This window comes from Schistocerca nitens, chromosome 1 (assembly GCF_023898315.1).
Source record: "Schistocerca nitens isolate TAMUIC-IGC-003100 chromosome 1, iqSchNite1.1, whole genome shotgun sequence".
NCBI lineage: Eukaryota > Metazoa > Arthropoda > Insecta > Orthoptera > Acrididae > Schistocerca > Schistocerca nitens.
In genome coordinates this window covers 756,921,256-756,937,506 of record NC_064614.1, presented here as the reverse complement: position 1 = coordinate 756,937,506, position 16,251 = coordinate 756,921,256, and the positions used below count along the sequence as shown (strand labels likewise).

General features: G+C 37.2%; 1 protein-coding gene across 1 annotated transcript in view; it reads left to right on the top strand.

The window, feature by feature from the left end:
• The window catches only part of LOC126260921 (protein retinal degeneration B), a 598,186-nt gene extending 582,324 nt beyond the window's left edge, over positions 1–15,862 (top strand). The window contains exons 25-27 of the mRNA XM_049958405.1: positions 702–976; positions 4,718–4,867; positions 15,727–15,862. Of these exons, the coding sequence (XP_049814362.1) occupies positions 702–976; positions 4,718–4,793 (351 nt within the window). The 3' untranslated portion in view covers positions 4,794–4,867; positions 15,727–15,862. The remainder of the gene's footprint in view (positions 1–701; positions 977–4,717; positions 4,868–15,726) is intronic.
• Positions 15,863–16,251: the final 389 nt, after the last annotated feature.

The following is a 16,251-nucleotide window of genomic DNA, read 5'->3' as shown; positions in this document are numbered from 1 at the left end:
ATAGTCACTGTGTTGGATTATCCAAAATTTACTGATTCAGGCACGAATTGGCTCCCTATTCACCCAGCCTAATTCCTTGTGACTACTTTTTGTGGAGTGCATTGAAAGACACTGTCTGTAGAACTACCCTACCATGCTGGGTGAGTTTGCATCATTGATCTGTTTGGCAATTGAATCCATTTCTGCAGAGACATTACCAGATGTGATGGCAAATCTCACTGCTTGTTTGCTCAATCTCTCCACTATGAGGAGATGTCATTGCAAAGAATGGTTGCAGACTATATGCTGATATGAGCCATACAGTGTAAACTACCATCTTTTTGCAGTTTTTGTAACCACTAATTCAAAACTGCTTATAAAATACTTAAAGATTTCACAATAAACATAACGTTTGTTGCACTCTTGTATTAATCTTTGTTTTGATGCTATTTAATTTTAAAATCAGGGAGTTCTTTTTTAGACAAAGCGTACAAATAAAAACAGCCTAAACATTATTTATAAAAAGAGTGAAAATTATGACTGACATGAAATGTTGAAGTTACACTTTCTTCCCCACCCCACCCAGTTCACCATACACAACCCATCACAGCAGCCAAGCTTCAGCACTGTTACGTTATAGTCAACCAGGAAAATATAACTGAGTGTGTGTGTGTGTGTTTGTAAAAAAGTGCAGAACTGCATTTACACTCTTGCTCTTACAGGAACATGGGGTTGCGATTCATGTAGCATATGGTAGTAGCAAAGACATCAGTGTGTATACTTCAATTGGTTTGAAACCAAAACAAATATTCATTGTTGGAAAAGTTTCAAAAAAGCATCATACACTGGCAACAATTTTGCAAGATGGATATGCAGCACATTTGACAACTTTAATGGCTCCTGGTGGATCTCGGCCTGCCCAAGGAAATGCCAGAATGGTCATACCAAGAGGGTACTTTGGACTGCCAGGACAAAATGCCTCAATTAGAAGGCGCAGGTAATAATGAAGTTTATTTATGTCAATAATATTGAAACTTCAATAACTCTGTGTCATTTTGCATGATGATGCCTTTGATACATCAATTGAATCATCTTGTAAACAGTGGAATCTCATTTATTGCATGTAAATTGTTGGATTATTGATGTGACCCTTCAGACTTATTTAATTTTGAACAATGGGATTAGAATATGTAGTTCTGATTATCCTTCATTCACATACACAGAAAGTGTTTAAATATGAATGCTCATTTAGTAGAAAATGGAAAATTCCAAATTCTGTATATTAATTATTTCCTATGTGCAAGTAGTAGTTTTGTTTATAGTTGTAATTGATTTTATTATTGCATATCAAACTTAAATTCTCAATAAAAGAGAAACAAATTTGATATAAAAGTAGTCATCAACAGAAGGTGAGTGAAAATGATTGGCTACCATATTTGGCATCTGGTCAAAATGTAACACAAATTTAGTCAAATCTGTAAGCCATCTCTTCACTCGCTGATCAAATTAATTCAAACTGGTCTGTTTCTTCTGTAGTGTATTGTCAATATGATTTCAAATTTTAATTAAGTATTTGTGTCTTTTCTTGTCTTTTAGGCTTTTGTGGTAATGTGTGTTAAGTATTTGAAATCCAACATTTCTGGTCTGAAGTATCAATAATATGTAGAGAAGCTTATTATTTTTTCCATCACACAATTACAACACATGTAATGAGAATTGTTATATTGTTTTTGGGAAACAAAATGTATACTATGTTATTCTTACTGTTACTGTGCTGATAGCCTTGTTTCAACAAATTAGTAGTGGGTTTCAGGAAAAAAATCTTCGTTCTCGGCCCATACATAAAGTAAGATATGGTACACCCATTCATGGAATATTCTATTATAACTTGCACTTACACTCAATATAGGTCCAGAATAATGTTCTGGGTGGGTCTCTCTCTCTCTCTCTCTCTCTCTCTCTCTCTCTCTCTCTCTCTCTCTCTCTCTCTCTCCCCCCCCCCCTCTCCCCATCCCCCCTCCCCCTCCCTTTCTTTCTTTTTCCCCAAAAATTGCAGTAAATGTAGACAGGCACAGCATTTTTTGCATTGTGAAGCAGCTGCTCTTAATTTTCCTCTACTGAGCTCACTGTGCAATGTTTTGTTAGTCTCCCATTACTTTAAGTTAACGAGTTGTTGTTGTGGTCTTCAGTCCTGAGACTGGTTTGATGCAGCTCTCCATGCTACTCTATCCTGTGCAAGCTTCTTCATCTCCCAGTACCTGCTGCAACCTACATCCTTCTGAATCTGCTTAGTGTATTCATCTCTTGGTCTCCCTCTACGATTTTTACCCTCCACGCTGCCCTCCAATACTAAATTGGTGATCCCTTGATGCCTCAGAACATGTCTTACAAACCGATCCCTTCTTCTGGTCAAGTTGTGCCACAAACTTCTCTTCTCCCCAATCCTATTCAATACTTCCTCATTAGTTATGTGATCTACCCATCTAATCTTCAGCATTATTCTGTAGCACCACATTTCGAAAGCTTCTATTCTCTTCTTGGCCAGACTATTTATTGCCCATGTTTCACTTCCATACATCGCTACACTCCATACAAATACTTTCAGAAACGACTTCCTGACACTTAAATCTATACTCGATGTTAACAAATTTCTCTTCTTCAGAAGCGCTTTCCTTGCCATTGCCAGTCTACATTTTATATCCTCTCTACTTCGACCATCATCAGTTATTTTGCTCCCCAAATAGCAAAACACCTTTACTGCTTTAAGTATCTCATTTCCTAATCTAATTCCCTCAGCATCACCTGACTTAATTTGACTGCATTCCATTATCCTCATTTTGCTTTTGTTGATGTTCACCTTATATCCTCCTTTCAAGACACTGTCCATTCCATTCAACTGCTCTTCCAAGTCCATTGCTGTCTCTGACAGAATTACAATGTCATCGGTGAACCTCAAAGTTTTTATTTCTTCCCCATGGATTTTAATACCTACTCCGAATTTTTCTTTTGTTTCCTTTACTGCTTGCTCAATATACAGATTGAATAACATCGGGGAGAGGCTACAACCCTGTCTTACTCCCTTCCCAACCACTGCTTCCCTTTCATGTCCCTCGACTCTTATAACTGCCATCTGGTTTCTGTACAAATTGTAAACAGCCTTTCAGTTAACAAGAAGTGCCTTTAAAAACGAGTCCAATACTTTGCTTGTAGAGGGTAACACCTGCCTTCCTCTTGTTACATTTTCTGGGATTTGCACTATTTGGAATGATTGTTCCCCAAGTGTTAGCACTAAAGTATGCAAACATTTTCTTACTCTGACCTGTGGTTTTATGGTGCACAGTATAAGGACTTAATATGCATTAGTACAGAGTAGATAAGAAAATTTTGTTGAACTTTGATCCCTAATTTCATCAGTAGAACTGTTGCTTTTGTTGTAAACTTTACAAGAAGAAATGCTGTCATCATCTGAACTGTCATTACATTTAGAACTAATATTTAAAATTTGCTTTACAAGATGATCTCTTCCTCTAAAGCAATATTTTTTATAAGTCATTTCACAACTGGAGAACAGAAAGTTCAAACTGGTGTATTGCAATGTAGACAGAACACACAAAGGGAAAAACATTGGAGCAAAAAGGAATGCTGAAGCGTATGCAACACCCACCTGTGGCTGTACAATTGAGCTATATTGACTTATAAAGGGAGCTGTAACTGTGCAAGCCATAGTCGCCGAATAATGTGAGGACCTCATGACAGTGTGGCTCGTCATATCATGAGTAGGGGTTACCACTGCAGTTCTGGCATTCTCTCAGCTTTGGAGAATAAATAGTTTATTTTGAAAACAAGATCATTATGAGACCTGCCCAGTATACTGCAATAAAGTTCATCAGTTTCCGCATCGATTCATGTACTCAGTATCAGATTGCTTCAGTATGGCAAAACTTGTAACATTTATGTTACACAGTCATCTGCCTACGAATTCATATTAACTATAAATTTTTATAACAACAAAAATAATCAATTATTTATAATATAACATAAATGGATAGATAAAATATCTACTCATCAAGCGGTGGCAGTGGAACACACACACAAAAGGATTTAACTTGTGCAAGCTTTCGGAACCAGTGGCTCCTCCTTCTGGCAGAAGAGTTGAAGGGAAAGGAAGAGGGGTGAAGGAAAAGGACTGCTGAGGTCTAGGGAAAGGGGTACAGTTCAAAAAAGTCGCTCAGAACCCTGGGTTATGGGAGACTTCCAGACGGGATAAGCAGGAAATACCTTATCATTCCGTCTGGTAAGTCTCCCCTAAATTGGAGTTCTGGATGATGTTTCTGAACTGCACCCCTTTCCCTAAACCTCTCCAGTCCTTTTCCTTCACCCTGCTTTGTTTCCCTTCAACTCTTCCGCCAAAAGGAGGAGCCACTGATTCCAAAAGCTTGTAAAAGTTAAATCCTTGTGTGTGTGTGTGTGTGTGTGTGTGTGTGTGTGTGTGTGTTCCCCTGCTGCTACTTGGTGAGTAGATTTTTTGTCTATCCATTTATATTATACTATTTTTTTTTAGACATAGGTGTAGCTTTCTCCCATCATTCTTTCATTTTTTGCATAGATGCATAAAAATTAGTTTGTGTTGTAGAGACTTTATGCAACATGTAACAGCTTCACCACTGCAGCATGTGATCATTGGCCGTAAGTGAGTAAGGAAAATATTATGTGACTGGAAGATTACTGTCTGTTTCAGCAATGAAACCACAGTCCCTTCACCTCCTCGTGGCAGCCTGTACATTAAGAGAAAAGTGTACATTAGTCATGTGTAGCACAACTGTACAAATCCAGCACCCATCGATTTGTAGTAGCAGTTGTTATGGAATCTTCTAGTCCCCTCATGACGGTAACTATCCATGTTTTGTTTTTCAATATACCTTGTTCAGTGTTTATTTTTCAAGGCCTATGTTAATTCTTGTGTTTGATCCTCACATATGTGCTCTTAATCTCACAAAACTAACCCTTTATCTTAAAACTTGACGTATACTGCTGCTTCTGTTTTGTTTTCCAAACATTGGATAATCATAATTTTTCACAGTTCTAAAACTCATATATAAACTTTGTCCTTAAATATTATGCATTTCAAAACGTTCCCTGTATTCAGATATGAAACCATTTAACGCTCGACAACATGAACTAGACTAGTTCTGTAGTTGTTTGGATGATTCACATATCACATACTACTGCTAGCTCTTAGCACATTTATTCCTCTGTCTTTTATATCCAAAAGTATCACAGTTCTCTTGTAAATACTCAGTTTCTGTTGCCAATTCTTTGAGTCTTTTCTGATGGTCAGATAGGAAAACATTATTTCTACAGAAATGGTAAACTTGAAAGTTAAGTCTGAAACAAGTGTTTATTTTCACAATACCTGTAGTGTCCCTACACAGCAAAAACAGTATTTATATGGAGTTCTGAAATGGAGAGCACAGGCTCTTAACATTTCTTCAAGTTTTTTTTCTCATTAAACCTGTTCATGCCGATCAGTAACTAAGATCTCGACAATTGTTTCTGCAGAGAATTATGTTAATGGTAATTTATTGGGTGGAATATACCTAAATAATTTTCAGCAAGCCCTCCAACACTGTGCCTGTACAGGTTCTCACCTCTCTAACTGTGGCTGACTACAATTTAAATATTTATTAACCTTCTTTGAAATTAATTTTTATTAAACTGAACAGCAATTATACCTCACACTCTAAACATGAAACTAAAAAAAATGAAAATAAAACAGTTAAAGGAAGATATTAGATAAGAAGTGGCCGTCTTTCATATGAAAAGGTTTGTAATCAAGTAACTGGAAAAAATTAATAGTAAACATTAAATTGCTTTACTGTTGAAATGTTTCTATTTGTTAAGCATGGCAGGTGAGTATATTTTACTTCTGCTGAATATAAAAATTGAAGGAAGCATAAAAATCTTTCTTTCTCTTCGACTGGACATATTTCTGTAAATTACCTAAACATAAAAGTAATGTATTTGTGGGAAGCTAGTATTTCATAAATTTGTCAATTTGTGGTATAATCATTTCAGTACTAGTAGAAATGTATATATGGTATAAACTGTATTTATTGTTTCTTCAACTGTAAGTAAAATAATTTCCAAAATGAAGTTACAACTACTAAAACAGAAGGAAAACAAGAGACATTTACCTACTAAGAATAAACTGAATATGTTAGATGCATACAGAAGTTGACAGAAACACTAGCTTTCATGACAAGCAAAATGGAGAGCAGAGGAATTGATGATGTGAGGATTAGAAAGAGAAGTTGCACAGATTCTTTGTCAAGCGGTTAGAGTAGGACAAGAGGAAACTGAGACGACGTCCCTTGAAACATTTTGCATTGTTTGTTCCCCTTTCATACTTTTTGTCATTGAAGGAAGCCATAATGTAACAATTAAATGTAGATAATTATTAGAGTTCTTGGAAACAGACACAATGTCTTACAGCTGATGTTCTTGTAGATGGAAGCATAAAGTATTAAATGTTTTGTATCCTTAAAAAGTTTTATGAGGTGATAAATGAAAAGCACCCGTTTGTTGTGCCTATCTCCAATATTAAACCTTTACACAGCAAGTAAAGTATAATACAACTTTATGTATGTTAAATACAGTCTCACTAGATACGAACTAATCATGGCACAAATGGGTGCAATCCTCATGTTGCTTCCTACCTCCCTGAGGAAGCTTGGGGGAGATGACTGGCTGTATTGTAGCTGGCCACTGAAGCAGAACACTGCAGGCCCCTTTCTCATTACTAAGCACTGTGAAGCAAGTAGAAAGTAGGTATGAACTCTGCAAAGCACCACTCACAGGCACTTTTACATTGTGTTCCAAGGGGTGCCACATGGCCTTGGGCAGAATGTTTGAGCTGTGTGGTATGGTCGCCCCTCTGACTAAGCTCTCTCACTGCAAAAGCAGGAGCCCCTCTCATGAGAGGAAATTTGAATCTTAGTTGCCTGTAAGAACATATGAAAATTAAAGGTAGCCTGAGAGGTGACACTACTTTTGGTAATGGAGTCTGTAAATCCTGTGGCAGTTCTGAGGCATCTGTTGCGAGTTCCTGTGAATTAAAAGTTGGAAAAAGTGAAGCGCTAAAGGTTATCAGTGCTGCATCATCTGTATATGCTGGTTTTAAGCATTCAGTTGATATAGTATCGTGCCTGCCATTTTTCTTGATAATGAATGTGTTTCCTCTTCTCATAACAACATGAAACAGTCCCGAATAAGGGAAAGTGTGGCAGTCAGATGGCATCATCTCAGATCATGCACCAAACACTCAACTGTGTAAATTTTTATGTATCTCAATTTTTCTGTCACAATGACTATGCTAAGTGGTATGAGGTGGCACGTGGATGAACACAGTTGGTGGATGAAGGCTGCAGAACCTTCCTCAGTCAGTGGGAGGAAATGGCGTAGGTGAGAAGGAAACTACTTTCCATATATCATCTTCTCAGTGAACAGTGTATGTCTTTCGTAAATGCTGTGCGAAGTCCAAGCAGCACCAAGGATAATGCATCAGACTAGGCTTCCATGCGGCACTTTAATGCCACCTTTAAAATGTGATGCATTCACTCTACCATCTCAATGCTTGCAAGATGATAGCTAGTCTTGAAAATGTGCCCGCTTTCACGGAGTAGGAGTAATATCTTAAAAAGCTGTTTGTCGAATTGTCGTCCTCTTTCTGTCGTGATGGTTTGTGGAACACCGAACCAAGATTGCACCAATTCTCAGGCCATGGACTCTGCCGCTATATTGGGAATAGATACTGCATCTGGCCACCTCGTAGAATGGTCAATCATCATAAATGAATAACAGGATTCCTCTTTAGTATGGCAGCGGCCCTACAATGTCAACATGAATGAGAGTTTACCTCACTGTAAGTGGGGGGGGGGGGGGGGGGACGACAATCCCCTGGCATGAGTGTGTGTCTAGGGATCTTGCTGTGTTGGTAACTCTTGCATGCATGTGCCCAGGTGCAACAATGCTTCTGCGTAACCAGCCAGACGACTTCTGTGCAACAAGCTTGGCAGAAGCTCTGATGTTTGGGTATGCAAGGTTGTGGTAGACACTGAAAATCTCATGCCACCATCACACACGGATGACATGCTGTTGCCTCCTATGAGTTATGTTGCACCAAATTCCTTGGTGCATGGTCTGCCTAGGTATGTGCTCTAGCTGTAAGGCCATTGATTCTCAATTAGCAGTAATGTGTTGAAGGAATGCATCTTTTTCCTTGACCAGCCATCATGTCAATCCAACTGATCGTATTCAATCCTGTGCAGTTGCAGGACAGACAGTCTGCACAGTGTTGTTTTTTCCAGCTATATGTTGTATGTCAGTAGTAAACTGGATGATGAATTCAGCATGCTTGCACTGGCAAGGGAGGTTGAGCTCAGTCATCTGCTGACATACAAAGGTTAGAGGCTTGCGATCAGTAAGTATCTTGAAATGTTTGCCTTCTATCCAGGGTCTTCAGTGTTTGATGGGTAAGCAGATAACAAGTAACACACTACCAGATACCCTCCATTTATGTTGGCACTGACTGCCACCTGACTTACATCCATCATTACTGCAGGGAAGCACCTGGAACCAGATGTGCCAGTAAAGAAGCTATAGCTAGTGCCACCTTTAAATCATGAAATGTAAGCTCCACTATCCTCATCCACAGAACTTTCTTGCTGACAGACATATTGTTTCTAGTCAGCAATCTGTCGAGCAGTTCTTGTATTGCCTCCAAATGAGGTAAATATTGCCTGTAGTAGTTTAAAATCCCTATGAACCTGCAGGGACGTTTTAATGCAGTCAGTAAAAGCATCTGCTGAATAGCTTCCACCTTCTCAACCAGGGGAGAAGAGCGTGCATGAGAGACAGCAAAACCTGAAAAATTCACTTTGTTAATTTACAGTCACTGTTGATTATCATGCTATAACACTGTAAGCATTGAAACACCAATTGTAAGTGATTATTATGCTGCAGCCATGTCTCAGAAAATACTAATATGAGAGCTAATCAAATATAAAATGGATTCTTGTTCATGAGCATTAACAGTTGGTACGACCACACCCCCATTTCTAGTATCGTTGAGTGGGGCTGTTAGGAGATAGGAGAGCCGACAATTGCTTACTTCTAACAGCTTTGTCACTAATGTTCATGATGTTGGAGCAACAGGTGCACTGCTCAAAGCATAATTATAAAATTTCTTGCTTGTGAAAAGGAGTTGAAGTGACAGAAATTTTTCGGAGATTGACTGCACAGTTTGGTGATCAAACATTGTCAAGGAAGTGGGTGTTTCCCTGGCAATAAAGAGTTCAAGAAAGGACAAGAATGCATGGAAAATCAGCAAGGTGATTGCTGTACTTGGACCAGCATTACAGATGAAAACATTCATGTGGTTCGAGACATTCTTAAAAGCAGTCAATGGGCAAGAGTATCAGAAACTGCAGAACAGGTCAGAATAAGTTACGGGATCTGTCAAGGAATCATCAAAAATGACATGCAGGTTCGTAAAATGTATGTTCCAGATGGAACCCTTGCCTTTTGCCTGAAAATCAGAAGTTGAGGTGTTTGGACATCTGTCAGAGGTTTAAGCAAGGTTGCGAAAGAAAGTTGGATCATCACCTGTTACAAAACGTGAGCCCACCACTACATTCCCAAACCTAAACAAGCTAGTAAGGAGTGGTGAAGGAAAGGGGAGGGTGTTCTAGTGAAAGCAAGGCAAGGTTCTTTCAACCGATGTTTGTATGAGCTATACACAATGAATGCTGCATACTACAGCAAGCTGTTGAATAAGATGAGAGATGCACATCACCTAGAGATGATACCAAGCAATTTGACAGGTCCTCCTCCTCCAGGACAATGCCAAATAAATACTGCACATCCAACACTCTCTAAACTACAGGAAAATCAGTGGACTCATCTCGATCCCAGACCTGTCACGCTGCGATTTCCATTTGTTTGGACTACTTCAAGAAGGTCTAGGAGGGCACAGATTCAAAAATGATGAGGACATGGATGAATTTGTGCACAGTTGGCTCATGAAGCAACCAGGCTCATTCTGTGATGCAGAGATAAATACCTTCCTTCTCGCTAGGAAATATATATTTCTTAAGTGGGAAACTATGTGGAAAAATAAATTGTAACTGCCTTTTATTTTGCAATACATGAATTGTTCTAAAAATAAAATCCTGTTTATACTTGTTTTGTCCTCGTACATCAAAACACATAGCAACATAGCGGAAAACGAATTTGTGAAGCGCTGCCATGTTCGAACAGCATTTCATAATCTGAAAGGGATAGAATAATATTCAGACAGTGGTGTTGTGACAGCGGTCTTATATTTATGTGCATGGGCCACTGGAATTTGTGAATATGCCTTGCACAATCGATCACACTAAAAACATGGACATAAGACACATTGCAGTTGAAATCCGCAATGTTAGAGATGGGATACCTGTCAGGAATGGTGCAGGTGTTTATGACCCTATAGTTCTTCACAGTCTCCAAGAACCATCCTTATTTCTACCCTTTGAAACAGTGATGCCCACACACTATCAGATCTTAAGATGGTACCATCAGTAAGCATTTCGTCAAACTCCGCGTACATGGCCAGTAGTTTCTCCGGTGCTAACTGACATGGCCAAGCAATAACAAGCTACTCATATGTAGTCCAGCTGTGATGTTATGTGGAATAGAAATGCTTGTCTTTTGCAGAACTGGGTCTGTGAGTGTGGGGAATTCCTTAAGTAGCTGCTGAAAGAGGTTATCATCTGTGCTTGGTGTGACCCGTTGTAATGTGGTCTGGAATGGTGTAGCATCTGTTGCAGTATGAAACTAATCACGTATCGCACACTTTCAACATGCACAAAAATAAGACCAAAGAATAAGGAAACAAAGACAGTTATGTATTCTGCATCTCAAAGATGAATTGCACTCACATTGGTGTTGATTCGGTATTTATCGAAGTCACCACAGGTTTCTCATGTTGGACATTGTATTCACACCATAGAACCGGTACCAAATTGTTGGTGAATGCTTGCTTTTGGAACTGGATGAGTGATTAGTTGCTTAAGTGGAAGGGGTAGAATGTTGTAAACTATTATACAGAATTAATTATTGAGGATAAACTGATGATGCAATGATTATAAATTTTACAGAATGCAAAAGAGCACGAATAAACTCCAAGAAAGAGACGGAAGGGGTCAATAAGGCATCTAGTTGTGTGAGAAGAATATTCAGCTGACTAGGACAAGTGTGTCTGAAATATATTCTAAATTAATTGTCTTGTAAGGATCATAGAAGTCTTAGGAAATGGATAAATGAACAGAAGATGAAACAGATGTAAATAAACTGTAATGGTGAGAAACAAACAAAAAGTTGGTTACAGATTGTGTGGTAGTAGGGAAATAGAGAATATGGTTGTTACAATTTGAAATGAAAGATGATGATAAAAAGAATTTTCTGGTGTTGAAAAGAATTTTCCACTTATGATCCAAAGAATTTAGTGTTTTACAGACTGATGGAACAAATAACATGACTGAAGAAAATGGTGAACAGGCATTCAAGAACTGATGGTTAACACATTAAAATTAATTTTGTTCTTTAATGCATTAACTGTGACACACACACACACACACACACACACAATTATTGAAGTGACATAGCTCACAGCAGAAACTTGAGGCAGAAAGAAATAACTGTCTCTTCTGATGCTGCAGTGTGATTGGTGAGTAGTTTCGGGCTGATGTGCACACATAGGTGGGAAATAGCAAGCTGGACCAGAGTTACATAGAAAGAGGGAGGGGGAAGCATTACACAAGATGTTCTGATAGCTAGGACAGATTTTTTAGTTACGCTCATAGTCTAACAGCAGAGTGGTTTTATTTCTCAGCAGTCATGTGTGAGACATCTGATTGCAAATAAATGATCTTATTCCATTATACAAAAGACTTCTACTTTGCAAATGAGCTTCTGCTTTTTAGTCGTGGATTTCATGTGGAATTTATTTATTAATTTAGTATGATACATATATATATGTGCACAAGTACATTAATTTCCTTACTTTTAGTAAGAGAAATATTCTGTATTTGTTTTAATGTGAAGATTTACTTTGCTTTGCATGTATTAACTTAGTTTAGTTACAGATATTTACATTTCCAAATGCCAGAAAGTTTGATAATTTGTAGGAACTGTGTTTGTTTTTTAATACTTGTGGTAAGCTTTCAGTTTCCTTTTGATTCCTGTTAGCAATTTCTTATGCATTTGTGTACAAAAATCTAGAAGTTCACTTTAAAATGTATATTGTGCAAGATAATTTCACAGTTTTATTTTACATCTTGTGTTATATGTTTGAACTCGCTATAAATTGTCTTACTGCATTATGTTTGCTGCAGTTTTGTAGAATGTGTAGTATATTCATGTATGGATGTAGGAATTCTAATTTCTTAACTTGTAGATCACCAGAAAATGAAAAACAATAGCCATAAAATACACTGTCAATGTATATTTGCATGCTTCCATGTGCAAGACCACCTAAATGAGTTTCTTGAATAACTTATATGTTTGTTGAATTCTGCTTGCTGTTCACAATATATGCTGAAACTAGCTTCCACTTTTGAGCTGATAGCTACTCTCTGTAATTATATAAATTTTCTACCTGATTGTTTCACAAAACCAAATCACACACACATTATGTTTGGTGTAGCCCATTTATGCATTCTTAAACAGAGATACAGTCTGGTATTCAGTGCCTGCTTCTTGGAGAAAGGGAGAAAATTTTGTGTGTGTGTGTGTGTGTGTGTGTGTGTGTGTGTGTGTGTGTGTGTGTGTGTGTGTGTGTGTGTTTGAAGGGAAGAATATATATATAATTCTTTTACTGCAGTGGTAGGCCATTTCATGCTACCCTTTTCACATTTTGCACTCCCTGCTCTTTCTGCTAATCAAATATTGTCATTGTATTCCAGAAGAAAGTGCTTGGTAAGCAATATATAATGTCACTATAAATTTGGATTGCTTCTCATGTGCCGAGACACATGGCAAACAAAACTTCCATCCTGTGGCACTGACAAGAAAAATCTGAAAAAGTAAAAGCCATTGGAAGGTAGAAGTATTCTGTAGAACCCAGATGAAAAGTGACATACATGAGGGATATATACACTCACTACCTAAGGAGAATGAAGAAGGAAGTTAGAGTTTGATGTTCTATTGACAGTGAGATTGTTGGAGGTAGAGTTCTGGGTGTTGAAGGAGCCATATTGGTATTTGCCTGAAATCATTTAGAGATACTGCAAAACACAGGATTTTGAACCTTGAGCCATCCGAATACAAAACCAGTATTCCAACAATTGCACACACCTGCTCATTTACATTGTTAAATAATTAGTTTCTAGGAGGGATGTCATTTGAATGAAATACAAAGGGATAAATAGCAGTGAGACAATGATGGGTAAGATGACTTGAGTTTTTAATTTTAGCTTATGGACAACTTCGTGTGACAGTAAATAAATTTACAAATGTTACACAATTTCCTAGGGAAAATATGGCTACATGCTGACCATTTACATAACTACATTTTTACTTTAATATTAATGCACATTACATTTTAATAAATGTAGCCAACCATGTATAAATATTGGATATGCAGAAACCTTCCTGTGTGCTTGAAGAAGCCATGAAACAGAAACAATTTTAATTTACTTTTGTAAATGTTTCTTTGTTTCCTAGCACATTTAATTTACATGGGAGGGAGTCAAACATTTTTACAATTACATACTTTGCGCCTCTCTGTGCACGGGTAAGGTTAAACTGTGGATATCATGTTTATGAATGCTATTATCTTCTACATAGCAAACTTCATAAGTGTAAGTGTATTGTGAAACTGTTGTTACTAAGCTTAGTTTTCTAAACAGTTTCCAAGTGAGGTTTGACCTTCATACTTCTGCATAAAGTACTGGGCAATGTAACTAACACCAGAAAATGATTTTTCACTAGATATGGACTCAAGGATATAAATTCCAGTGACATCTAACATTCACATTGAACAGTGTTTTCTTTTTTTTCCAGTACATAGAGAACTATAGTGGTCTCTGAAATCAGTAAATTTATGTAAAAGTTTAGTATGACATAGTAGAGTAGATAAGTAGTGCAAGAGCAGAGGTAGTGGCCTTTTTAAAAGTGGATGTAAGTGTTGAAAGTAATCTAGAAATAAACAGCATAATTATGATTGTGAATAGGTAGCATAATTTGTTGTTAGTGCACTTTACAGAATTTGCCTGGATAGGGTGTGTGTGTGTGTGTGTGTGTGTGTGTGTGTGTGTGTGTGTGTGTGTGAGTGAGAGAGAGAGAGAGAGAGAGAGAGAGAGAGAGAGAGAGAGAATGGGCACAAGATAATATATTTAATGTCCTTACAATGTGGTTCTGTCCAATGAACAGTTTGTCAGTGTGTGGCATCGACTCAGAAAATTATACCATATTACATTAATAAATAAAAGTATGCAAATTAAGCTAAGATTCTGATACTCTCATTACCAAAATCAGCAATTAATTGAGGCCCAACTGTTGCTACAATCACACACAAAAAAAGGGAAGGATATGTGAGTAAAAGAGCATTTTGTAGGTGGCGCAGATTCCTGTTGTTAGAGATGGGAACAGGTATTTAGGAATTGTGTTCATTCATTTGTTTAAATGAATAGCATGACTTACACTTAACATATGTGATGGAAATTAATCATTTAGTGCAGCATAATTTGTTAGTTGTTAAATTCACAGGACAACATGCAATGTGTATAATTACAATATTAATTTGGTATTGCTATTATACCAAAGATGTAACCTGTAAGTGAATGATGTCTTCATTTCTGTAAAATTTGACTCCCTGTCTATTGCAAGATACCTAAGTAATTTTTACTGTTACCTATCTGGAAGCTGTACATGCACCACTAGTTCTTAATTCTTACAGGTATTTGTTACAGACATCTGTGCATGGAAAACACACATTCTATACAAAACACTTTAACTTTGCATGGGTTCAATTTGCCACATAGTAGGCAAATCATCTATTCTCTAATAAGCAGCCTTCAAGTAAATAATTTTTCTGTGGTTATTATTTCAGACTATGGGGAAAAATATGTACAGAATAAAGAAAAATACCATAACCATCATATATTGAGAGACCAGCAGATTAAATTGGTTTATTGCGCTATGTTATAGTAAGTTTCATTAATGGAGAAACTGCTTAAGTTTTCTCATCCTAAACTATTCATAAGGGGAAATTTTGTATCATGTGGAAAATTAAAGCCAATGTAAAAGAATCAGTCCAGTTGTCTATTGCGTAGCTGCCGCCACCCCCCTGCCCAGAAAGAAAAGGACATGGTGTATTGACAAATTGATGTCACACAAATTCAGAGCACAAGAAAACGAATGAAAACATAATTATTTGATAATACAATGCTCTATAGGCAAGTGTATGGGAGTTCAGGAGGATTGTCTCGTGTTATCAATGCAGCATGCCTACATCAGCTGTAGTTTCTGTTCCTCCTTGATAGTATCTGGCTTTGATGTTTAATTGCAGTTACTCTTGCGCTTATTTTACAGTACTTAGTATGGTTTATTTTACTTAAAATATCCATAATGCAAATAATATTGTACACAGTGATCCATATAAGAATAATTAAATTAAAAATGCTTTAATTTCATTCTTTACTTCAGTCGATCTGCAAAGCGTGCAACATCATATCCACTAATGGGAGGTGCTGAATCTCTGGACCGAAGTGCTAGCACTAAGACACGTTGGACTTCACGCTTCTGTGCAACTTCTTCAACTAAGCTTTGATGAAAACTTTATTTATCAGTCTGGCAGTTTGTGAGAAGTTTAGTTTGAAAATAGAAATTTGTTTGGTGGTTAAAGTATGACAGGAAATGTGGAAACTTTGCATTTAAAATTGATGTTGAATTTAAAGTGAGATGTATTTGCCGACATGAAATCTGTGACATATTCTACAAAATAAAAAAAAAATTTCATCCCCTTTCTACAAAAAAATGGGTAAGGAACTTCATTCATATATTCAAACATAAATTCTAAAGACATGTTCATGTGGGAGAGAATGTTTTGTTTCATGTATGTCTTTAATGCAGAATGCACGCAACCCGAAGTGTTCGTGGGCTGCAGAATGGATGAGTGCATCTTTTTTACTTCGTTGGAAATATTTATTTGAATATAAAAAATACGCTTAC